The sequence below is a fragment of the Daphnia magna genome, linkage group LG6 (assembly GCF_020631705.1).
Source record: "Daphnia magna isolate NIES linkage group LG6, ASM2063170v1.1, whole genome shotgun sequence".
Taxonomy (NCBI): Eukaryota; Metazoa; Arthropoda; class Branchiopoda; order Diplostraca; family Daphniidae; genus Daphnia; species Daphnia magna.
Window position 1 is genome coordinate 9,727,326 of NC_059187.1, and position 23,233 is coordinate 9,750,558.

General features: G+C 43.6%; 5 protein-coding genes and 2 long non-coding RNA genes across 7 annotated transcripts; 4 read left to right on the forward strand and 3 right to left on the reverse strand.

Annotated features, from left to right (window-relative positions):
• The first annotated feature begins 1,313 nt into the window (after positions 1-1,313).
• On the forward strand, positions 1,314-2,807 carry LOC116924362 (glycine-rich protein 1). Its single transcript, XM_032930904.2, has 6 exons — positions 1,314-1,475; positions 1,551-1,585; positions 1,660-1,929; positions 1,989-2,123; positions 2,188-2,283; positions 2,357-2,807. Exons 1-6 carry the CDS (start codon positions 1,442-1,444, stop codon positions 2,624-2,626), a joined length of 840 nt encoding a protein of 279 aa, XP_032786795.2. The 5' UTR covers positions 1,314-1,441; the 3' UTR covers positions 2,627-2,807.
• Positions 2,808-3,504: 697 nt separating this feature from the next.
• On the reverse strand, positions 3,505-3,935 carry LOC123473637. The gene is made up of 2 exons (XR_006647540.1): positions 3,776-3,935; positions 3,505-3,717 (listed from the first exon to the last, which is right to left on the reverse strand). It is a non-coding gene; the product is annotated as an uncharacterized LOC123473637 (long non-coding RNA).
• A 622-nt stretch (positions 3,936-4,557) lies between these two features.
• On the forward strand, positions 4,558-7,995 carry LOC116924359. The gene is made up of 7 exons (XM_045174680.1): positions 4,558-5,078; positions 5,622-6,032; positions 6,120-6,212; positions 6,286-6,387; positions 6,573-6,635; positions 6,739-6,885; positions 7,404-7,995. Exons 1-7 carry the CDS (start codon positions 5,025-5,027, stop codon positions 7,767-7,769), a joined length of 1,236 nt encoding a protein of 411 aa, XP_045030615.1. The 5' UTR covers positions 4,558-5,024; the 3' UTR covers positions 7,770-7,995.
• A 2,368-nt stretch (positions 7,996-10,363) lies between these two features.
• Positions 10,364-12,004, forward strand: LOC116924361. The gene is made up of 3 exons (XM_032930903.2): positions 10,364-10,531; positions 10,613-11,104; positions 11,239-12,004. The coding sequence occupies exons 1-3, from the start codon at positions 10,475-10,477 to the stop codon at positions 11,623-11,625; spliced, it is 936 nt and encodes a 311-aa protein (XP_032786794.2). The 5' UTR covers positions 10,364-10,474; the 3' UTR covers positions 11,626-12,004.
• LOC116924355 lies at positions 11,871-17,654 on the reverse strand. The gene is made up of 5 exons (XM_045175592.1): positions 17,079-17,654; positions 16,908-16,982; positions 16,677-16,812; positions 15,692-16,034; positions 11,871-15,608 (listed from the first exon to the last, which is right to left on the reverse strand). Exons 1-5 carry the CDS (start codon positions 17,100-17,102, stop codon positions 13,715-13,717), a joined length of 2,472 nt encoding a protein of 823 aa, XP_045031527.1. The 5' UTR covers positions 17,103-17,654; the 3' UTR covers positions 11,871-13,714.
• Positions 17,655-19,684: 2,030 nt separating this feature from the next.
• Positions 19,685-20,763, reverse strand: LOC123473638. The gene is made up of 2 exons (XR_006647573.1): positions 20,621-20,763; positions 19,685-20,536 (listed from the first exon to the last, which is right to left on the reverse strand). It is a non-coding gene; the product is annotated as an uncharacterized LOC123473638 (long non-coding RNA).
• Positions 20,745-22,654, forward strand: LOC116924363. Its single transcript, XM_032930905.2, has 5 exons — positions 20,745-20,902; positions 21,435-21,663; positions 21,730-21,970; positions 22,052-22,297; positions 22,376-22,654. Exons 1-5 carry the CDS (start codon positions 20,827-20,829, stop codon positions 22,508-22,510), a joined length of 927 nt encoding a protein of 308 aa, XP_032786796.2. The 5' UTR covers positions 20,745-20,826; the 3' UTR covers positions 22,511-22,654.
• Positions 22,655-23,233: the final 579 nt, after the last annotated feature.

Below are 23,233 nucleotides of genomic sequence, written 5' to 3' on the forward strand. Positions count from 1 at the left end.
TGCTGCGTAATTGATAGGACAAATAAAATGGAAACCACCGGCAACTAAGGTGTGCTTCTCTCGGACGAGAGGGAAAGTTTTCTTTTTTTTTCTTCCCCTCCGTTCAATATTTTTCAATAGGCAATCTCTCTCAATTAGAAATAGACGCGGAATTTAAAAAAAAAAAAAATGGACTTTTGATTTGAGGTCGGTAGGTCCTATTATCGACGTGTCAGCTGTCAAACGTGTGGCCCGATAAAGGCAAAATTAAGCCCCGTTGGCTCCATAAGGGACGTTTGTTGCAATCGAAATTTATACTTTAGTTGGGCAATGTTCACTTCCGTGATAAAAAAAGCTTTTTTATCCTCGTGTTTGTACACATTTGAGCTATTTAAACAGTTGGCTTAAACCTATTAGTACGTGGATTTTCATCAGCTTTATACTGGATGATGGAAATGTTTATTACTTTTCTTTTTTTCCTGTCCCGATAAAATGAAATGCTTTAACGCCTTTTCCGCCAGTTTCTAATGTAGTTGCCTTTTTAGCTGTGTCGCAGCGATAGATAAACAGAAAGCCGAAAACAGAGTTACGCAAGACTTGCTCATCTTCTCGAATGAATAGACACTCGCTGAACCGAAGATGCGTCACGCCAAAAACAGAACAACAGTTCAAGGGTGTACATGTACAACACTATGTGGGATTACAAGTCGTCTTTCGTTAAACCTTGTGCATCCGACACGAGCATCAATCAACGACGAGTGTCGAAGACAAACAAATAAATCGTCATTCAGCTTTTTAAAATAAAAATGACATTTCGTATACATATACTCGATGACCCGAAAGAAGAGTGAACAGTTTTATCAATACACACAACAACAACAACAACAAAAACCAACCATTCATTCAGAGTTGTCACTTTAGCCATCAGGCTTGACGGCTGCTAATAACAGATGGCTTTTGTGTATATTTTGGATTGGTTAGAGAGAGAGTTTGCCGGATGGAAGAATCGAAGGCTGGTCTTTGCCCAGGATCCGTGGGCGTGGACATTAAATTGCGTCTATAATACGTTCCTACGTCAGTTTCAAATCAACGATTTCTCAAGTCAAATCTGATGGAAGAGTCCTCGTTTTTCATTGGCGATGCCGTTTCGTTTGTATGCATGTGTTGTGTGCCTGTCAATGACTCCGCAAAGATTTGTGCTTGGCATTCTTGCGCTGTGCACACAATGGCGGCGAAAGTGGTTGCGCTTTAAGAACAGCATCAACACCGGGCCATATTGTTTTAACGCTCTGTAGATCCAATTCGCACTGCTATAGAGCAGCGCAATAAATAGCGACAGAGTAGTCCAGTCAAATCATCAGTCACTTCTGAGTATTTCGTCCCAACAGCAGCCCAGTAATAAACTTCGCATCTTTCGGATTGATACCTGTTCTATCATTCAAGCCAAAAATAAAAATACAAAATGAAATACTTGGTCGTTTTCGTTGCTGTTTTTGGTATATAAAGAGTCTCATTGACCAATCGACGAATGACAATAATCACAAATTCTCCTGTTCTTGTTCTTTTTACAGTTGCTGTTTACGCTGCAGAGGACAGCTACACCCGGGTAAGTTTCAAAAACGAGATGCTGACTGACCTGGATGAATAATCATAAAAAAGCTAACCTACCAAATTCATTAGGACAAACGTGGTTTCGCTAGCGGTGGATACGGTTCTTCATCTGGTGGGTCCAGCCATGGTGGCGGTTCAAGCGGGTACGGAAGCGGAGCAGGTGGGGCTGCAGCCATCGCCCAGCAGGCAGCCAATCAGGCTAAAGCGGCTCAGAATGCCCAAGCTGGAGCTGCTGCCCAGGCAGCTCAACAAGCCACTGCCCAGCTGGCCGCACAGGCCACTCAAGCGGCTCAACAAGCCCAGGCTGTTGTCGCTGCCAAACAAGCTCAGGCCGCACAGGTTTGCCTATCAAATGTCTGACCCAGTTGGCACATTTCTAATCGGGTCACCCTGTCTAGATCTCGCAAGCTGCTCAGGCCGCACAGGCTGCCGCCCAGGCCGAAGCTTCATTGGCTGCCCAGACCTCTCAGGCCGCTCAGGCTGTAGAAGCCACCCAAACCCAGGCTCTGCAACAGGCTCAAGCTCTTGCTGCGGTAATTCACTGGCATCGACACAGCAATCTATATTCATTCTAACTTGAATCATCATCTTCGTTAGGCTTCCGCTGCAGCTCGTGCTCACGCTTCCACCGCCACTTCAGCCCTTCAAGCTGTCCAAGCTGTTGTGAACGCCCAATCCCAGATGGCTTCTCAGGTGAAATTCGCACATTCGCACTGCCAACGGATAAGAACTAACCAAATCTTATGTAACAATAATGATGCCTCAGGCTCAGTCCAACGCCCAGCATTTGGCAGCCAAACAACAAGCTTCCCTATCTGATCTGGCAGCTGCCCAACAGGCCGCCAACAAGGCATACGCTGCCGCTCAAGCCGCTCAGGCCAACGTTGTCGGTGCTGGAAGCTACAGCGGTGGTGGTTACAGCAGCGGAGGCAGCAGCAGCAGCGGCAGCAGCAGCAGCAGCCATTACGGCGGAAGTTCGAGCGGAAGCTCCGGCGCCCGACCCGTCCCCATCTTGTGCGGAGGTGGAATTTGTTAAACTTTTCAAACGTTGTTTCTACCTACCCACTCAACTGCATGGATGTCGATTTTTGCAAAAAAAACGTTAGCGTTGATCGCATTGACGTTTGAAACATTAGAATAGATCTTTCTATATCCCACTATTTTATTTAGCCGAGTTTTCAATTCATCCCATAAAAAATAAAGCAAAATGAAAAGAATCGGGTTTAGTTTTCTGATTGTCTACGTGACTAAGCTCACGCACGCCAAATTTGGCTGACTTTGCATCCAACCTGATGAACGAGCCACCTATTTTTGGAATGCTGTGCGTGCGCCGATGGGGAAGTGTATCGGCCGGCGCGGCCTTCTGAATTATATTAGACAGTTACATCATTCAGAAGGACACATCGCAACCTTCAATTGGCCGTGTAATTTCACTACGTTTATTGCCCACCTTCGCGGTCTATATCCGTACACCGTTGCAGGTCCATCCACCAGCCGAACAGCCTTTTTAAAAGGACACGTCTGGCACAAGAGAACGTGCTAGAATGAGTGAAAGAAGATCGGGGTAATCAATTCACGCATTTCTTTTATGCTTGCTCTCTCGTAACACTTTGTAGAGATGTGTGTCAGATCGCTATCGCCTTGAAATGGCAATGAAATGTTGCATCCCCCCTTCCCCCCAAAAAAAAGGCTAGATCCGATATCGGTCGATGCTCATCAGATCTCTCGTATCCACATCCATACGGAATGAAAAAGAGAGTTCGGCTCAAGATTTGTGTAAGAGAGTTTTCGGGGAGAAGAAGTCGGCATCAAAAAAAATAAAATTTGCATGGAGCTATAAAAAATGTTCAAAACATCGCCAGTCGTAAAAATGTCACTGGAACATAACGTTCCATCCGCACACGCAGAGTCCAACCAACTTTCGCCTGGCCAGTTGTTTATTATTTTTCGTATTCTATATGCGTCGGCGTCGGTGCAGTTTATCCGACGGCCAACTGGTCAAGAAAGATTTAAAAAAAAAGGCGTCAAAATGGCGAGTTCATCTTCGTTTGCGACCCACATCTGAATGCCGCGTGAATTGCCGCCAACGAGCGCAATGACGTTTCAATCGAATCGTTTCATGTCCACCTATGAGTTAAGAAAAAGATCGGGAAAAACCCAAAAAGAAAACAAAATGAACCTCAACTTGCTTTTGTTGATTCATTTTAGGAGCGAAGGCGACGCCCTTGTTTCGTCTGTCCTTTTTGACGGAGCGTGAATTCAACGAGTCTTGTCGGCTGAACATGGCAATAAGGTGCACTCGCATCGCGCACACACACAGCGCAGCCGAACGTGGAGGGCACGTCTGTTCCATTCGGCCGTGACTCAGTTTGGATATTTTTGGCAATAGCTCGGCTGACATATTCGGACGTGTCTGAGATCCATTAACCAGATATATACAGTATATTTGTGTGTGTTTCTTTTTTAAGATGACGTCATTGAAAATTTATCGCATCTCAGCTATAAAAGCAGAAGAAAAAGATGCAGACAGCCAGCACGAATAAATCGAGATTTTTGATCAACAACAAAATAAAAATTCCACCTAAAAGTATAAACCATAGCAACACCATCCGCAAAAAAGATGAAGATAAAAAAAAGAAAAAGGAAGGTAAAGAGAGAGAATTATTAAGGATATATCCGTAAATATGCTAAATGGAAGAGTCACGACGTCAAGCCACTCCGCTCTGTCGGCCATTTCGGTCACTTTCTCTTCAGATGAACCTTTTATTTATTTTATTTTTAAAAGTTGAATTTCCTTTTAAACGTGATATACTATGGGTGCGCGTGAAATATTGCGAGACCATCCGTTAGACGAGTCTCTTCTTCCGCAGGCCGAATTCCTTTGTTTCCTCAAACTGGTGGACATCAAAGCCGAAAGTTTTCGCTGTCGAACACACCATTTTCTTACGGGTGTCGGCTTTCGGCGGATTATACACGGCCGCATTATTTATTCAGGTCGCGTCCACGCTCGTTTGACAATCGACGTATTTGCAACAGGTGAAAGTGTCATCTGCAGTCGGTATCCAAAGAAAAGACACAAAGCAAAAGCTTTGGGGAATACGTGCAAACTAACGGCTTATCTCTGTCCGATTGATGTGTGTCTGTGATACAACACAACATCTACACGGCAAAATGCTTCATTTCACAAAGGATCATCTTGTCTATTGAAGTGCCGAGGGAAAAGAGAAGAAACGAATCATTCGTGATTCGATTGCACGAGAATCGGCGCCGTTGCAAGACAATCAGATGAAGACGTTACACAATAGGCGTGTCGTGCGTGTTAACGGCCTTATGTCGCCAGTCATTGCAAAAACACCGTATAAAAAGACGATTTACCGATGCAATATGCGACAATAGCATTTCTGCAAGCGGACAAGTGAGCGAAAAAGAAAAAAATGTTCCAGTTCTCGACCGTCATTCTTTTGCTGGCCGGATGGCTCACACAAACGGTACCGTTCCATATTGTTGAATCAATTCGTTTAAAAAAAAATGAATGCCATTAAATCGGGAAGGAGAAGAAGCTTTCACCGATTGTGTTTTGTTTTGGGGGGAGCATTTTTCTTTAGGGAATTTGTTTTTTGTTTGTGTTCTGAAAGATTGGAAAGAATTTGAAAAAGGCGACAATTCTCCGAATGTTTGCCTCGACTAGAAAACAGAAACGAAAATAACAACGAGAAGAGAAAATGGCCGTTAAAAGATATTTGCTTACTCATCGAAATTGCAAATGTGACTTGAATGGGATCTTTACGGGTTGTGTGCGTTCATTTTCGTACCCAACGGAGAAAACGTTGTCTCCAACTGGGCGCTTCAGCGTTCGCCAGACAAAACGACGAATCTCTTCGCCTTTTAATGCGATCCCCAGTATAAACCGATCGCTTCAAATATAGAAAGTTCCAGCCGTCGTACATTTAATCAACATTTATTCAGTTCTTATTGTCATCTTTTCAATTTTTTATTCAAAAGATCCTCTCTTATTTCCATTTACGCGACAGAATGCTTATGGATTCGACGTTAGCCGGGCTGAGGTATTACCGAGCCAACCGAACGGGTTCGGCAACTTGATGCCAGTCTCTTCGGGCACGGCTGGATCGATGAGCGCCACCTTCGCCGGAATCAGTCAAGAACAGATTGACAGTCAACTTTCGGGACTTGCTACGGGCGACGTCATTACCATCAACAACATCCGCTACATGGCCCTCAGGACAGAGCACGATGTTGGCCAAACGGGCCGTCGTGATGTGATGATTCTTGTCCAAGTTGAAGGCTACGACAGCCGTCCAGGTATCGACAGTTTCCAGGGCGACGGCTACGCTTCGGATGTTTCACGTCTCCAAGACGTTCCAGCGTCCGTGGGAACAGCCATGGCCGGCCAATCCTACGACGCACCCAACAACAGACAAAATGTAAATCGCAAACAAAACAAAAAGAAACAAGAAAATGTTTCATGCGGTTTAAGTGACGTATGTTGACATTTTGATTCCGTCAAGCAGATTAACACGGACGGAGCGGCCGTGTCTGTTGAGGCATCCGCCGGCTCTTACTCCGCACCTTATTCGACGGCCACCGACCGGCAACAGGACGCGGTAAACTCTAGAAATCATCAGCGAATCGAATCGGCTGGGATTCATTTGTTTGTGCGCTTTGAAATCGATGTAGGTCGCGACGGCGTTTAATGGCGGCGCGGCCGTGAATGATCCATCGCCCCCCTCTTCTTCTTATTCGTCTTCAGCGTTGATGGCCGCACACAACGGCCAAAGCGTGAGTATATAGAGAGCGCAATCAAGAGAAAAGCCAATCTCTCCCGCGCCTTAATATCTTTTTCTTCTAAATATGTTTTGTCTGTTACGTCTGAATGTGGGTTTGCCATTCCTTCTTCTATGTTAATGACCTGCATCACATGCCGCTGTGTTGCCAAAAAAAACAAAAATTTAAAATCTGGACAGGATCATTCATCGTCTTATTCTTATCCGACGACGGGCAGCGCTAAAATCCTGCCAACTGAAAGCGTAAGTTTCACGCAAATTATTTGTGAGCAATGGCAATCCCATCGTTTTTTTGTTTAGTTTTTTTTTTTTAATATTTCCTGCACGTCTAAACATTGAAATTTAGAGAGAAGACGGACGGGACTACGCCGATACGATACCCGGTGTAGCCGGCCGTGATTATCCGATCCTGTCCAAAGTTGGGGCTTCTTCGTTCAGCTGCAACGGACGCCGTGAAGGCGGTTATTACGCAGATGTTGAATCCTCCTGTCAGGTAAATAAATAAAAAACAGGTCTACAGTACTAATTAGACGCAATCTTAATATAGTCTAGAAAAATGGGTTGTTGTTTTTCTTTTATTGCTATTCCCCCATTTTACTTCGTTATTAACGGCCGCCAGGGGCCTCTTTTCGTTGCAGTGCAGCACAGAGAGACACACCCCCCTCTCCCGCGTTACTCCTATAGTTTATCAAATATATACGACATAGCCAAGAACGAACACATCAAATGTGGAGACGAGAGAAAGAGATAGCGAGTCGGCCACGATGATTGACTGCTCTAAAGTGAAAGTTTTTGTTAGAGGCTGGGTTAGAGTTTCGCTTCCTTTCTTGGCTTCCAATCGTGAAACATGATGATGAATTGGTCGCAATATTCATTTTTCTGTTTCTCTTTTTCACATCTTTCAATTCTTTCTTCTTCTTCTTCTATTTTTTTCGTTGTTTATATATCGCCGTTGGATGCGTCATGTCCAAATTGTAATTCCATTAAAACGTCCGTGTTTTCATTGCGCAGGTTTACCACGTTTGCGCGCTGGACAAGAGGTTCTCTTTCCTCTGCCCGAACGGCACCCTCTTCGATCAGCGGGCCTTTGTTTGCAAATGGTGGTTCAATGTCGATTGCGCTTCGTCGGCCAACTATTACAATCTGAACGACGCGATTGGCATCGCTGAACGGCAAGTCGTTCAAAATGGCGTCAGCTTTGCGTCTTACGATCAAGCGGCAAAGTCCGGCGTGTCGCAATCAGCGACCAAACCAATTGACGGCCCTCCATCACCAGTCGTCGTCCAGCCTGTTTTGATCGGGCCGACAATCAAACGTCCATCAGACGGACTGGCAGCCATCAAAGCTGTCATGGCCACGTCCACTTATACTGGATAGAAAACGAACACACGGGCAATTCAGTTTCGTTTTGTTTCTGTAAATGGTGACGGGTATCACGTAACCTTCGCCAAACTTAGAGACACATTTTGCACACGTGCGCATTTTAATATATAGACTTTTTTTGTGTGTGCGTGTCTATGTAATAAAAACAAAGGCAAGCTGATCTGAATGAGCCAATTGCGATGGAAGCTGTGCTGGCTTAAATATATACGTAGTGAAAGTTGTTCCTGCTTTATAACTACACTTTGCGTCGTCGTCATTTTTCCTTTTTGCCTTTTGGAATTGCCTTTATGGCCATTTCTCCTGTCAAGGCCGTCCTTGGCCCAGCACAACGGACAGAGCTCCGGTTCATTTCTTAGCTATTAACAAGATGCGAAATGAACCCGACAAACAACCGCCGTGCAACGATATATGAAATAAGTTATAAGGCACTATATAGGTAGAGGCGTGTTCCAAAATTTCTCTAACCGGCCATTCTTCCAAATGAGCCATGAGAATCAATAGAAACATTTCGTTGAACAACAACAGGCCCATCTTTTCAGTTTTTTTTTATTTTTTAAGTTTCGTTCTTGTGTTTCTTGTTTTATATGAATTTCTTTGTTTTGTTTTTTTTGTTCCAAAAAAAAACATAGTCCGATATGGATGGGATTGCGTCATCCGTCGACGTCATCGCCATTGCCCACGCGGACCTTTTTTGGTTTTGATTCTCTTCATTTTCGTTGGTTTTTCGCGTCCTTTCGCACTTGACACTATGTCAATAGGCGACACAAACAATTGGCGAACGTCGAAGGCTTCCACCGTTTCAATCCGCTTTTTTGGTTAAAACTCTTTTAAAAAACAAAACAAAAATGAAAGATCCCAAAAAAGGAAGAAAGCCGCTGGCCAGAAGTCTTTACATTATTCAAAACATCTTCAACTGTCAAAGAAAGGCGAGTCGATAAAACGCGATCGTCATCATCTGGTTATTAGATTATTCGCTACGTCCTGATGGTTTTCGGCTATTTCGGTCGATGGGCTGAATAAGAAAACAGCGCGACATTTCCATTTGGTGGGGAGAAAGTCCGCCTTTGAACAACAAAGAAAAAGGAAACATTTCGCAGGAGGTCACGCCCGTTAGATTCAAGAGGTCGCAAACGACACAAGGCGACACGTTCAACAACAGAAAAAATGCGGAATGAAAACACGTTCTTGGGTTGTTGGAGGTTTCGTTATAAACGGCCGTTTATAAAAACATTTCCGAAAACGCAAGAAAAAAAAAAAAATGAATAATTGGGTATGGGTTGACATTCCTTTTTATTTATTTATTTTTTGCTCGTGCAGATTTGTCGTCGATTTATCTTCGGGCAGTTTGACGATGGGACCGAACAGAGTATGTAGGACGAACACCCATCAAAATGTCTTGTTCGTAAGAAATGTCGGTATCCGGCATTAGGCAATACTAAAGAATGAATAAAGCTATTGAGGACAGAGGCATTTTCGCCGTCTGCCCATCTTTTTATTTACAGTTTGACCGACTTTTTGGGATTCGTTTGTTGTTTATTTTTTATCTTCGGAAAGGAAGACAAATGAAACGGCCGTTCGTTTTGTTTGCGAATAGAAGAGTTTGCGTGCGCAGCAACGAAACGCTATACGGCAGGTATACGCCTCGCAGTCTATATACCATTCATTTCGACTTGGAAGATGCTTATCTCTTTTATATAGTTCCTCCAGGAATTCGCATACTATCCGAAATAAAACCCGAAGTTATCCTTGCGCTAAAGCAAACGCCTCGAAGAATCGATAAGAATAGATGTTAGCGTTGCTGATGCGTTCGATAAATCACAGGTGTAACAGAGGGACACGAACGAACGTCTGCCTGCATCAGAGTCCATCTATTTCTAAATACTCTGGTTGGCGTGCTGTGTGTTTCGGTCAGGTAACACAATCACTTTCCAATTGCAGAGACGATAGCATTGAGGTATCGCTGTTTGCATGCGACCTACAATCTTTTGCAGCCTCGTCGACGACGTTTCACTCTGTCACGTGAAGATGGACGTCGACTCTCTCATTTCATAGTTTACGATCAAAGGGAGATCGGACTTTATCGCATTGAAGTCTGTTGGCCGACGCCTTCTTCCTTTTTTCTTGTATTTCGCAAGCGCCTCTCAACACCCACAGGAAGAGAAACGATACGACATTAAATATAATTTGACATCAAACCGAATATCTGGCGTGTTTCAAGACGCATGCCCATTACGCATTCACCGATCTTATATGTACTCGACCGTCTGGGTTCCTTATTTTTGTGTGTGTGTGTTTCGGTATCACGCTGCGCGATTATTGAGGAGGAAGAATTGAACGGGCCCAACACACCTTCATCGTCTGCTTCTTTTCTCTCGGTCCGCAGGGCAGGAGATGCTGCGTCTTCTTACGTGTTTTTTTCTTCTGTCGGTAGGGTCGGTAAGATATGCTGGGAAGGTGGTACCGGGACTAACTTTCCCCTTCGTTCATTGGCGGGGAATCATTTCACGCATATCCGTTTTTTTTCTGTGTGCCGCTGTGTTGTGATCATCTTCTCACACGAACCGACCGACTATATAAAGACGAACTCTGCGCTTCGTTGAGCACACATTCAACTGGCTCTTCAGTGATAACAACGAGTAGAAACAAACGGTGTTTTTCTTTGAACTTACACAGCATTTCAAAAGAAAATCTACAATAAAATGAAGTGGATCATCGCCGTCGTCCTATTGGCAACCCTGGCCGGCGCTCAACGTCCAGTAAGTTTGTTTTATTTTTTTTTCGAAATCCTTTTCCCCCATCATATCAAAGTGTGTTTAAACGAAACCGATGTAATGTAGGAACGTGACATCGGCCTTCATCTGAGCGGTGGCCATCATCACGTTGAACATCACGGACACGGAGCCAAAGGAGCCAAAGTTGAAGCGTCAGCTTCGGCTGTCGTTGAAACGAAAACAGGGTACGGACGGGACATCCCTCAGCCTCCGTTGTCCATCGACCTGACACCGGTGGTGAAGGAAGAACCGGCCAAAGATGTGCCCAGTTTGAATCAAGAATATCTGCCGCCAGTGGCCGAACCTGTCCAAGCAGCTGCTAAGGGCTACCCGAGAGAGAACCCACCCAACCCGTTGAAGTTGGATCCTCAGGCAGCCACCAAAGTGGAGGTGCGTGTCGACAGTTCCACGGCCGCGCCCATGATGATGGGCGGAGAGATCCCAGGCAATGCTGGAACTGATTACCCTATTTTCGATACCATCCCGGAGACCAAGTTCAACTGCAACGACCAAGCCACCGGTGGTTATTATGCTGATGTCGACGAAGGACGTTGTCAGGTTAGTCTTTCCATATTATTCTATAGCCACTCGAAGGCGATGCCAAATCAAAGGTCGGGACGGGTTGCAATCGATTGTGTGTTGCCATGTGACACTTGAAACGGACATGCAACGCACTATGGTTTGTCGCGCAGGTATTCCACGTGTGTCACGATGGCCGCAAGTTCTCTTTCCTCTGCCCCAACGGCACCATCTTCGATCAGAGGGTCTTTGTTTGCAACTGGTACTTCAACGTGGATTGCGCCGCGTCCAAGGATTTCTACAACCTCAACGCTCAGATTGGCGTCGTACCCGAGAAGGCACCCGAACCGTTGGCCGTCGCCCCGTCGCTAGTTGATACGCAGCAAGTGGACAGTCCGAATCAAGAGTACCTGCCACCGCCCACCAAACAAGTGGCCAAGGTTGAAGCGCCGGCCTCATCTTACGTGCCACCCAACGTAGCGCCCAATGCCGTCGAAGCTCTTTCCAACGGTATCATCAAGGCCGACCCGCCAACTCAGAGCTATTTGCCCCCCAATTAAAGAACTCCATTCGAATGCTGATATATCGAGCGAATTTAGTTTGCCTAATTTCCCACTTGACTCTAATCTATAACCCTTTTCTTGACCGAGGCATCGGGTTCTCTTTTCTACGGAGCCCGTGTATATTTTGATATCGTCCATGCCATGGCATTCCAGAAAACCCGCAACAAATGCGTCCCTTTTCGAGCTTCACTGTGAATGATTTGCAAACACATTTAACCGTTGAGATTTTGAATTTTTTTTTGAATTTAATTTTGGAGTGGGAGACGGTGTGGCTTGTCGAAACCAACCACGGATGAAACCAAGTTGTGTACACACGTTATATACTAAATATCTATTCGTTTCGTGATGGCCAAAATACATGCGTTTAAAAATAGAATAGAAACAAAAACAATGTTCGTCTTTGATTATCAATTTTCAAATGTAGCGCGCAGGAAAGAAGAAAGCTCATTATCAACATCGACGTGCCTTAAAATAGCAATGGCAAACTATAGGCCAGACTTTCTCTTTTGAGTTCTAACGAGCGAATGGATCATCGGGCGGAGTTTTTCGTCCAACGGGTACGCACGATGCGGACATTTGAAACAGACGCGGAGGAGAAACTCACCTGAGGCTTAATGAGGATGCCCCACCTGGAACCGTAAGGATTGTATATATAAGCATCGAAAGAACCGCCTTTTTTTGTGCGAGAAACTCATCATCGAATGCACGCAGAAGCATCGAACAGTTGCTCATGAATTCGAGAACAAGACTGGAGAAAGCTGATGGACTCTGTTTTCTCTCGATTCTCTTTTTCGTGATGCTGCGTTCTTTATTCTTTTCACTCGGTCGCAGCAGCCAAAGGTTGAAATAAGCCGACACCGAATCCATCGCATCCATCAACGAACGGACAGCCTACACACACAGCCAACGTGTAATGGATTCTCGAGAGTTGATTCGACTCTTCATGTGTGACCACCTGCGTGTCGGAGACATGCAGAGATCATCATTATTCCGAAAGACAATTGTCTCCCACCCTATTTCGTTGTGGTTCTTGTCCATGTCAATGGGCTGTAGCTATAAAAATTGCATCCAATTAGAAATGATGATCGAGCCACGTGAAAATGGGATCACGTTTCGCTCATTTTTAAGTAACAGTCTGCAAGGTTTTAGAACTTTACGGTTGACTACTTCATGATTCACAGTCAGATTTGCCATTGGCTGCGGTCAACTGTCTTTCGCGTCATTAATATGCAGTTGGCACAACACACACACAAGCCCATGTATACACAAAACGATGGCCAACAGATAAGCGAATCCTCCTGGTTTGTCTATTGAAATTTGGGAACGCATCACGCATCCACTTATGTCTTATATGCTTCTCCTCATTGCGTATGAAGTTGCACCATCAGGTTCAAATGACCTGACACGTTCAGAGGGGACGGGTTGGCGATCACGTGCTTGCTCATTTCAATTCAATAGTTCAGCTCACTTCAATTTTAAGAAAATGAAGAAAAACTGGTTATTTAAATGCACTTCTCCTGGAACGACAAGTTAAAAAAAAAGGTAGTTTTTTTTTTTTTCAAAACTTGTTTTGCTTTGGTTAAAAATTTCGTGTTTCTTCTTAGAATTTGAATTGGATTCGGACAATGCAAACCTGATTTTTGGTCACTGCTGGCAAATATACATTTTTTTAAATAATTTAATTTCCTCTTTTAGATCTTTTACGCAGAAACCAAGTTGTTAAATTAAACTTTAACGTAACAGCATATTTCTTCTTTACCTGGCTGTTATTTTTCTTAAAGTAACGCATATAATATTAGCCAAATTTCACTTTGCCAGTGATCCGTTGACATATACTGGCTTCCCCGATATGGAGCCCATTCAGTTCCAGATGTCCATCACGGAACACCAAACGGCGTTCAAATAACTGCTGATTTTTTACGAGGCATTAGATTGCATTATATTTTGAAAATTTAGAAAAAAAAGAAACTATTAAACGAGGCAAACGTTGAAGAGGTAGTTGCACGGTTGACGTCAAAAAATGCCAATGCAAAACACAATGGGCACTAAAAAGGCATAAAAAGAACCCCCCCAAAAAAACACATTTTTAGTAGACGTAGGTGCTGTAAAACGGAGTGGGTTGCTTAACAGCCGGAAGGCGAACAACATAACGAGATTTCATGGGTGAGGTCCGTACGGCCGCGTAGCGCATTCCATACGCTTCGCCCTTCTTACTGCTCCGGATGGGAGCGGCTGGAACGAGAGGACGCTGAGGCAGGTAAGGCTGTCGACGGTAGTGTTGTCCTTGACGACGATGTTGATTGTAAACGTAAGCCGGTGGAGCTTTGCCTACAGTCCCGTAGTTGGGTACGAACGCGTGGACCCGCAAACCGTAAGGCATCGCGGCCACGGAATCGACAGTACGTACCGTCGATTGACGGACGGGCGCTGGGTACGCGTGAGGAGACACATTGGGAGTCGGTTGATGGACGTAAAATGGAGCGGTTTGCAGTTGGCTGTAGATGACTGGAACAGGATCGACAGTACTGGCGTAGGATTCCGGTGCAACGAGATGCACGGGAGTTTCAGCGTTCTGATAGTAGGACTCCGCATTTTCTTTAGCTGGATCGGCCTCTGCGTACTCATTTTCTGTCGGGATAGGGACATACAAACTGAAAGCATCCTGGACATCAGCTTGAACCTGTTCGGGGGGTTGGTTTTCAAGGCCGGCCAGCTTGAAGGATTCAAATGCATCGCCTTCGGGTCCCACTGCCGGGACCGAATCATAAACGATCGTTCCGGAAGCGACAGGAACGTCCGAGGCTGAAACGGGCTCGGCGGAATGACGAGTGAAATCGGTTGATGGAACAGATTCTACCACAATGGCTGAATCGTTGACATCGACACTTACACTTTCAAGATGGTGGTCGACAGATGGTTTGAGTTCTGCGCTCTCTTCCTTTGATGAAACTTGTTCTGCTTCTACCGATGGGCCTTCGGATATCGTCTGCTGCGAGTCTTCAGCGATGGCCGGAAGGTCTGAAACGACTCCATCAGCTGCAGCGAAAGCTTCTGCGTTATGATGAGGTGTCACGATCGTTTTTTCAGCAGCCGCGTCTTCGGTTTCACCGTCGATCTGTCGGGCAGGAGCGACGGTGGTGGTTAGTGCAGTCGCATCAGTCACGGTGGAAACCGTTGATGGCGCAACGGTCAATTTATTCTTGTTGAACGTGTTCAATAAAACCGCGACGGGATTCGATAAATTGTGCCCCGAAGACGAAATCAACTGAGTCAAGGGAGCCGTCAAATTTTGGACGTTGGCCAGAGCGGAGTGGGCTAATGTTCCAAAGCATCTCTCTTTCTCTGTTTGCCTTTCATCGGATTGGACGACTGCGTTTGAATCGTCTAACGTTTTTGATGGCTGTACTGTTTCATCACCTTTCGTTTGCAACGTGAAATCATCAGCTGATTCATCCAAATCAATTTTGACGTCTTCCGGCTGAGGGATGCTTTCGGATTGGAGCGTTTCTGCCATTTCAGCTGGAACTGCTGAAACTTCCGGGGTGGGTTCACGAAGTTCAGTTTCTGTCCCATCGGAAGAAACAGCCACTTCAACGTCGTCTACAATCGTGGCCGGGTCTTGGACAGCTGGAGACGTGACGGACGAGTCCGGTTCTGTTTTCAACGTGCGTTCGGAAAATGGAGATTGTTGCCTTACTAAAGGATCGAGCGTCTTAATGGGGTCGAAACTCTGTAAAAGGCTGGCAATGGAATCTGGAACAACGTTGGAAATCTCGACCTCGCCAGCCAACACGGATGGAACGGCTATCGACGCAGCAGTAACCGACTGTGGTTGTGCACTTTGAACGTCGTCATCACCTGGCGTCTTGCTAGCAGCCGCGGACAGTTGAATCGCAGTTATAACAGCCTCTGGCAATTGACTTTCAACTTTGATTTCTTCACTTTCGGACGGCGGTTTTGACAGCATTTTCAGTGGAGGTCAACGCTGGAACGCTGCCAGGTGTCGTTATCTCGGAGCCTAATGGCTTGGCACCGACAGTTTGCCACAATCGATCGATTTCACTTGGTTCCGTTGGCGATGAAGTCGTTGCAACAGGTACGACGACCAATTTCTGCGACGGTGCTGCCACTATCGGTAAAGCCGAATACTGGCCCGGTCCATCTTGTCCACCTGTCTTCGGCGGACGGTATAAAAGCCGCCACGGAGTTGAAGGCGGGACTGGAAAGCACTGCCGACGACGAACGGATGGGCGTTGCAATCACTTCAGTTGACAGGATTGCGGAATGCGTCGATTGGGCTTGGTCGGCCTTGTTGATCGATCCAGCGCGCTTGCAATCTCCTTCGTAGGTCACTGTCGGATGGAAGCCCATTGCATCAGCTGTGTAATGAACGACTCGCACGCAACCTGTTGTATAGTTTTATTCGCGTTTTTGTTTGTTTTCATTCGTGTTTGTTGCCCGAAACACGATAGATGACGTATACGTTGAATACAATGTGTGAGGGATAGCAGCAATGCAAAGAGAGAAACAGGAAAGAGAAAAAAGAGAAATCATTGGAAACTTATATAAATCCATTTGGCGCATTCTTGTTTCATTTTAGAAACTGCATAATTTCTGTACGATGTCGATATAAACGTGCTATGTGTACAACATTAAATAGATCGCCCATTTTGATTGATGATTCCGAAATACCTAGAAGGTAAAATCACAGCAAATTTTGTGAGGATGTGCCAAAAAAGAAAGACGCGCGTCGAGTTTCGTTTCCGTAAACATGACTCTCAAAATGGATGGCAGTGAATATTCCGTCTGAAAGGGCGATTCTAATCGGCATCTATATAGCAGCTGTGCCCCTGCCTAGACTAGCTCGCACACCCACCAAGGATAACGAAGAAGAATAGAAAGGTGGGCGGAGGTAATATGGTCAAACCAGTTTTTGCGGAAGACACCCTTGCGATTGGCACTTTACGAAACGTACGTGTAATGTCTACGTGCTGTCACGCAAGAATGATGAGAAAATAAATCCCTTAACGGAAAAACATATCACTAACCGTCAGGTTGCAGTACTTTGTACATTCCGGTGACGACACCATCGCCATCGCGCCATTCCGTTTGGCTTTTGAAGTCGCCAGAGATCGGATTGGCTACGTTGTATCGGAATCGATAAGGAAGTTGTTCCGCATCATCCTAACGATCATTTTTTTTTAAATTATTAGACAAAGAGGATAGAAACAAAACAAAAATACAATTAAATCATTCATGGATGAAAACAATGGACTCACCGTGACGACATCACTTGGGTCTGCTATTCGCTCTTCGACTGCACGACCGAACACCACCACACCGAATAAAAGCGACTGCTGGACAAAAAGAAACAAATTCGTAACAACAACAGGTTTTTAAATCAGTTGGAAATTGACGAATTTTTCTGAAATGCATTTAGAAAATTTTACCTGGATTAAGTAGACGAGCTTCATCGGTCGGAATCGGCGATGAACTGCGACTGGAATACGAAGTGCAAGTTGGACATCCGCCACCCTTATTTATAAGGGTTCCATCCGGACAAGCAAAGTAAAAGGTAGACGGAATTTTTCTTTTTTTGTGTGTGTTTGTGTGTGTGTGTGTGTGCGTTGAAAACGAGGTCACAGTTATTTTAACCTTACGGCAGGAGGGGGGTTGACAGGTGACACGCTTTCCCCCAACCCTGCGCACTAGAGGATACCGGCCGATGCGGCCAAAAACAAGTCGCATTGGAGAAAATATAAGGAGGCATATTTTGTTTTGTTTCTTCAGTAATGAAAAAAAAGAGGTCAAGGCGTATGGTGAAAGTACAGCTCATTACAACGAGGGGTGCACGAGGCGAGGGAAAGAGAGAGTAGCGGAATATGCAGTTCCGCCGTATACCACCAAATCTGTTTTTGTTTTGTGTTTTGTTTTTTTCCTTCTCTTTCATTTGAGTGGAAGTTAGGGAAATCGAAGGCGTGATTTAAACCAATCGTCCAGCTACTCAATCATCTTCGGTAAAAATTGGCTAAGTTCTCATGTTTTAACCTTTATCAGTATAACAACAACAACAAAATTACATACTGTACATCAGTGGAAAGTTATCAATTTAAAGACAGAGAAAAACAATAAAAAACAACAAAAAAAATGTGTCTTACGTTTCTTTTCTGGTTGTTAGGAATAATTGATAAGATCATCAATATTTATAAGTTCTCTCGAGCTCATTTTTTTTTCGTTTTAAATTTTGTTTTAAATCATTTTTGAATTTCCCTCGTCAACTGGACGACCGGAAAGGAAGAGGCATCTTGACTGCCTCCTCGTAAGAAGGCGGAAGTGAGAAATCGATATCAATGAAGTCGTCATTCACGTTGCCATTCATCCTGCAGCTTCGTTCGAACACGACGTCTGGGATGGAGATGGCCGAGACCGTCGATTCGACAACGGATACTTGAACGACGCTATCCGAACTGCTATCGGGCGATTCTTCGCGCCTACAAAACATTTCCGATTGGCAACAGGCTTTAATGACGACCATCAGTCCGACGAGCGTCATGAAACACAACAACACCAGCAACATGCCTGAGTCCGTCCACATACAATGTGTTATTTTTGAAAGAATTCCAAACAAACTATAAAAAGCTTTCAAATTTACAACTTACTGTTCTCTGTGAGTAACATGATCATCAGTCGGGGCGGAAGTTGCGCACATCGACTGCCAGAGCGACTGTAAACAAGAAGATGCAAATTCAAACTGTCAACACAGTCGATATCGGATGAATTAACAAGCTCCGCAATAACACGTGATACTTTCAAACAAAAAAAAAAAAAGGAGGGGACTGTATATACGTGCAACGTCTACTGAGTCCCGCGCACAATAAAGATATGCCGGCCCAATCGTTGGCTTGGCACTTGGCGAAGTGTAGTGACCGCCAACCAGTCTGTAACTCTTGGTGAACCAGTTCAGAAGGCACTACGGGTCTTTTTGGAATCATTTTTTTTTTTTTTTTTTTTTTGTCTTCTTCTAGTAAGGCGGAAGTTTTGTTTTCTTCTCATTGGTCAAACAGCAGCCCATTTTTTATAGGTGCATGTCTATATAGAGCAAATGCATGAGGATGATATGAAAGAAAAGCAAACAACTATAGCAGCGCTCCCGAATAAAAATCAATCCCGAAGGCGACGTGTATCGGTAGAAATTCGTTGCATTCAAGGTTCTACATAGTAAGGCAATTGAAACTGGATTTTTGCCTTCGATGCTTCTGTATGGTATATACACTCGAAAAGAAAAAGAAAAAAGAAAAAAGCGTTGGGAATTAGTTTCTGGTTTTTCGGCGTGCGGACATGCGTTGAACGCGTGTTTCACGTTTCTGCGGGCGACTAGACGTCGGTTGCCAAAGGTGGAACTGCCCAATCGCCCTTGATAAATAGCGCCAAACAAAAGGGCAGCCGTGTGTGCGCTTTTCATTTTCAAACTATACAAAATATAGCCTATAAGACATTCCAAAACCTCTATAGAATCAGCGCAGTCATACTCTATGATCAATGATTGCAACTCTATTTCCATCTCGTTTTGCTGATAATGGTCGATACGCTAGTAAAAACTGATCGTTATTTTTTTTTTGTTGGTCGCCATTCCTGCGGCCATTTTTTCTGCAGATTTTATAGCCGTGTTGTCACGTTGGACGAAATAAAGCGCCCCCGAAGGAACGAACACATTTTGACAGCACTTTGCGAAGTTGACAAACTCCCCCACCCCCCCAAAAAAATAAAATTAAACATAGTAAAGAAATGGGTTAAGGATAAGGTAATTAGGCCCGGGGTTGCTGCCCATTCCTCTACGGTTATATGAAAAGGTAAAAAAAAAATTAGGGAACGGTTCAAACGCAAATTTGCGTTTGGCAAAAGCTGATAGAGTGAAAGTGGTGCGATCCTCGGTGCCTTAGGCAAACAATTTTGTATTTTTAGTTATCTTTTTCTTTGTGTGTGTGTGTGTCTGGAGAAGGAGAGGACTTGTTTCTTGACCATTTAGAATTTAAGAGAAACAAAAGGTATTTAAAAGTCTGGATAGTCCTAATAGTTTATTTTCTTTCATTTCCAGTTTTTCAATTCGTGAATTGCAAGAGATTGCATTTCCTGTTTTTTAAGATATATAAAAAAAAAAAAATTTTGTTATCGTCTGAAAAAAAAAATAGTCCGGAACTCTTGCCGTAAACCTTGATGGCCTAAACCAGTAAGGCTCGTAAGGCGTTTGAAAATAGCTTTCATTTAGCCCACAAAAAAAAAAAAAATGCACTTTGGCCACATATTCTTAAGCTTTTGGCAATCAAATCCGGTTTTTTTCGAGTGTGTAGCCAAAAAACACAAAGTGAAGGTTGAAACAAGTTTGAGTTTTGCTCCGCCAGCATTAACTTAGTCCTTTACGAGCATTTTTGTTTTCAACTCTCTCCTTGATGTTGATGGCATGTAATTTTTTAACGCAAATTCATTGAACTACTAAATCCTTGAATTCAAAATGCTTTGCCATTTGTTGGCAGTTGTTGATCGTTTTGATTATTATAATTTTTTTCTTTTTTTTTATAGAACCGAAGGGAAATTTTTCGTGTGATGGTTTCACCGTCAGGAATAAGAACGACATTGTCACGAATCATCAGACAAATTTTCATCGTCGTTCCAACAGAGTAATTACACAACAAAAACAAAAGGGTAAAATTGAAAGAAAAAAAAAGACCTCTGAATGGACATAAAAATTATTATTATAAAGATAATTTTCACTTTCGAAGCGCTGTAGCTTCACTTCCGTACTCAACAATACCTCGTGTATCATGATCGAGCAATTTCTAGAAGACAACTATAATTGCTGCTACGCGCCGTCGTGTGACCAGCAAAAGAGATAACAATGTTCCATTAGACACTGAAAATCATGTCACAATTATAGTAAACTGCATGACACATGACGGTGAAGTAATATAAAACGATATTGCAGAAGAAACCTTACCGGACTGACGAAAAAAAGTAATGAAACGAACAACAACCTGTCAGGAGGAAATGACGTGTTGGTATAACGTGCACAGATAACCGGACTGATAAATGTCAGATTACGCATATCCCAGCTGTTATGGTTATAAAATGTAATTCGTTGTTGTCTTCAGTGTTACAGTGTTTTCCTTTGCAGCTTCCCAAGTTTGTGACAACATCAACATTATGCGTATCGACTTGATTCTAGCCACGACTATATGCTTTGCTGTCGTGTTCGGCAGTGCGGGAGCGGTCAATCAACGTAAGTGTAGTCATGCTATTGCTACTACTACTACTATACTCTATTAAGTTCCCTTGGGCAACATTTTCGTATTGTCAAATTATTCAAGCCTTCGGCTTTTAACTTGCACGCCATTGGTTGAATTTCCCGGTTTGGTTCCTCATTGAAAATTTCTCTCTCGTCCTTGATGTTTTTTCTGAAACCAGATATTATTGGTTATTCAGGTCATTTACACTGGCCATGTAAATTCTTTTGCTTCAAACCTGTTTCGACATTTTTTTTTAAATACGAAACGCAGATAAGAAAATTGAAAAAACACCTGGCGTGGCATTTTGGAGATAACCTATCTTGATTTAATGTGATTTTTTACCTTTTGAAGCCATCTGTCGTCAGAAAGATAATCTATCTTTGCTTCTTTTCGAATAAAATTTGCTTTTTGACATTTGGAAGCCATCTAGCTTCGTAAATCTAAACTGTTTGACTCTTATTCACTTTCGTGAAATTGCTTAATGTAAACCACAGTTGCCTAACGTCACACGTTCATTGCTAACAGATTGGTCCGCTCGGAGTGTGCGAACGGCCATCCAGGTTGGCATTCATCGAGCACTGGAACAACAGGTACATCTTCCAGGCACAATTCGTTCCGAAATAGAAGACGTCATCGTTGATCGCTTGGCAGATCACTTGCTCAAGCAGATCACCCAAATAAATGAGATCACACGAGAATCATACACAATTGCCAAAGATTTCATCGATTCAGCCGTTAAATCATCATCTAGAAGGTAAAATAAAAAGCTTGACATAACATCGTTTAGATTCCAATCACATTCTTCCCTGATTATAAACAGAACTCGCTGGCCCAATGAACAAACAATCCATTACTTGGAAGCCGAAGTGGCCGAAGCCGAGCAAAAAATATCAGCTTTGCATCCATCCACCGGATTAATGATGTCAATCGATTCTAATGCCAGAATGTCGGCTCTCAATCTCGAGCAAATCATTGCTGATGTCATTAGCGAACTAATGAAGGACGAAGCTTTCGTGCACATCATCGAGTGGCTCTCCACGCTACCTAGCGTCCTCCACGGCGTAATAAGAATTCGTGGAATTTCCTTCAATGACGAAGGAAAGTCTTTTTAACACTCCTCATTTTTGCCTTTCCGATTCTAGATTGCAGATGAATTTTTAGCCAACAAAACTTTCCAAGAAATTTTCGCCATGTTAGGCAGTCGTTCAGAGGCGGTGCAAGGAATGTTGGTACAAGGTGTTGTTGTACAAGACCTTCCGGCCGTCAACACCGTAACAGGAAACACTGCAGGAAAACCCTCCGGCTCGGAATCCGTCCTCGGACTTGTCGGAGCTGGTTTGAGGGAAGCTCAATTCATTTTGAAAGTTGTTGCCAAAACCTATCACCTGGTAATTTCTGGATTAAAAAAAAAAATTATGTCGTTAATCGAAAGTTTAATTTGCTTGGTTCATTTCTTTTATTTTCAGATTGTTGAAGAGCAAGTGAAAAAACTGGACAAGCAAATGGTCGATTACCGACAACAAATGCCTTTTATTCCTGAAGAAGTAATGATGTACATTCAAACGTCTGCTATGCACATGGTGAGATTTAAATCCGAGTAGATTTCAACATCTAATGCACTTCCTTCTGTTGGACGAGTCTTATAAAATCCCCCCCCCCCTCCCTCGTCGCACAAAAGGTTTCACATTATTCAAAAGCTAGGTAATCTTACAGGCATAACAATACAAGAAATAATTTTATCTGTGGATAATTGGTTCCATGTTCTCAAGAAACGTCGATTGTTGGTTGCATAGTTATCAAAAGGACTAAAGATTTTGAAAATGCAAACCGTTGTGGCTGTAAGATGATATTGATGGACCTTTGGGTGCTCTTCAATGAATAGCATTCCAATAATTACTGCCTTGCAAGACGTTCGAGGTCTGAACAGTCTTGAGGAAAAAATAGTGTGTGTACGTCTACTGAAACGGAAACGCATCCAAAATAGCCGTTTATCCGATAAGACCGCGGTTCCTTTTTTTTCTTTTTTTCTCGCCCAACCTGCGCAAGATAAAAAGGATAGAAACCACTCTTCACTGATGAATAGAAAAAAAAGTTTTTGTTTCGTTTTTTGAAGAAAAAAATAAGAACTAGTTCGAAGTTATAGGAATGCGGGCAGAGAGATACGCAGCGCTGGAAATATCTCTATGGCAATTATTTATGGTAATTATTTAGTGCTATTTTTCGTCCTCTCATCCTCAAGTCATCAATCAATCAACCCTGTAACCCAGCTATACAATCAATTCCTTAGCTATTGCTATTTCTATATGCTATTTCTAAAAGTTAAA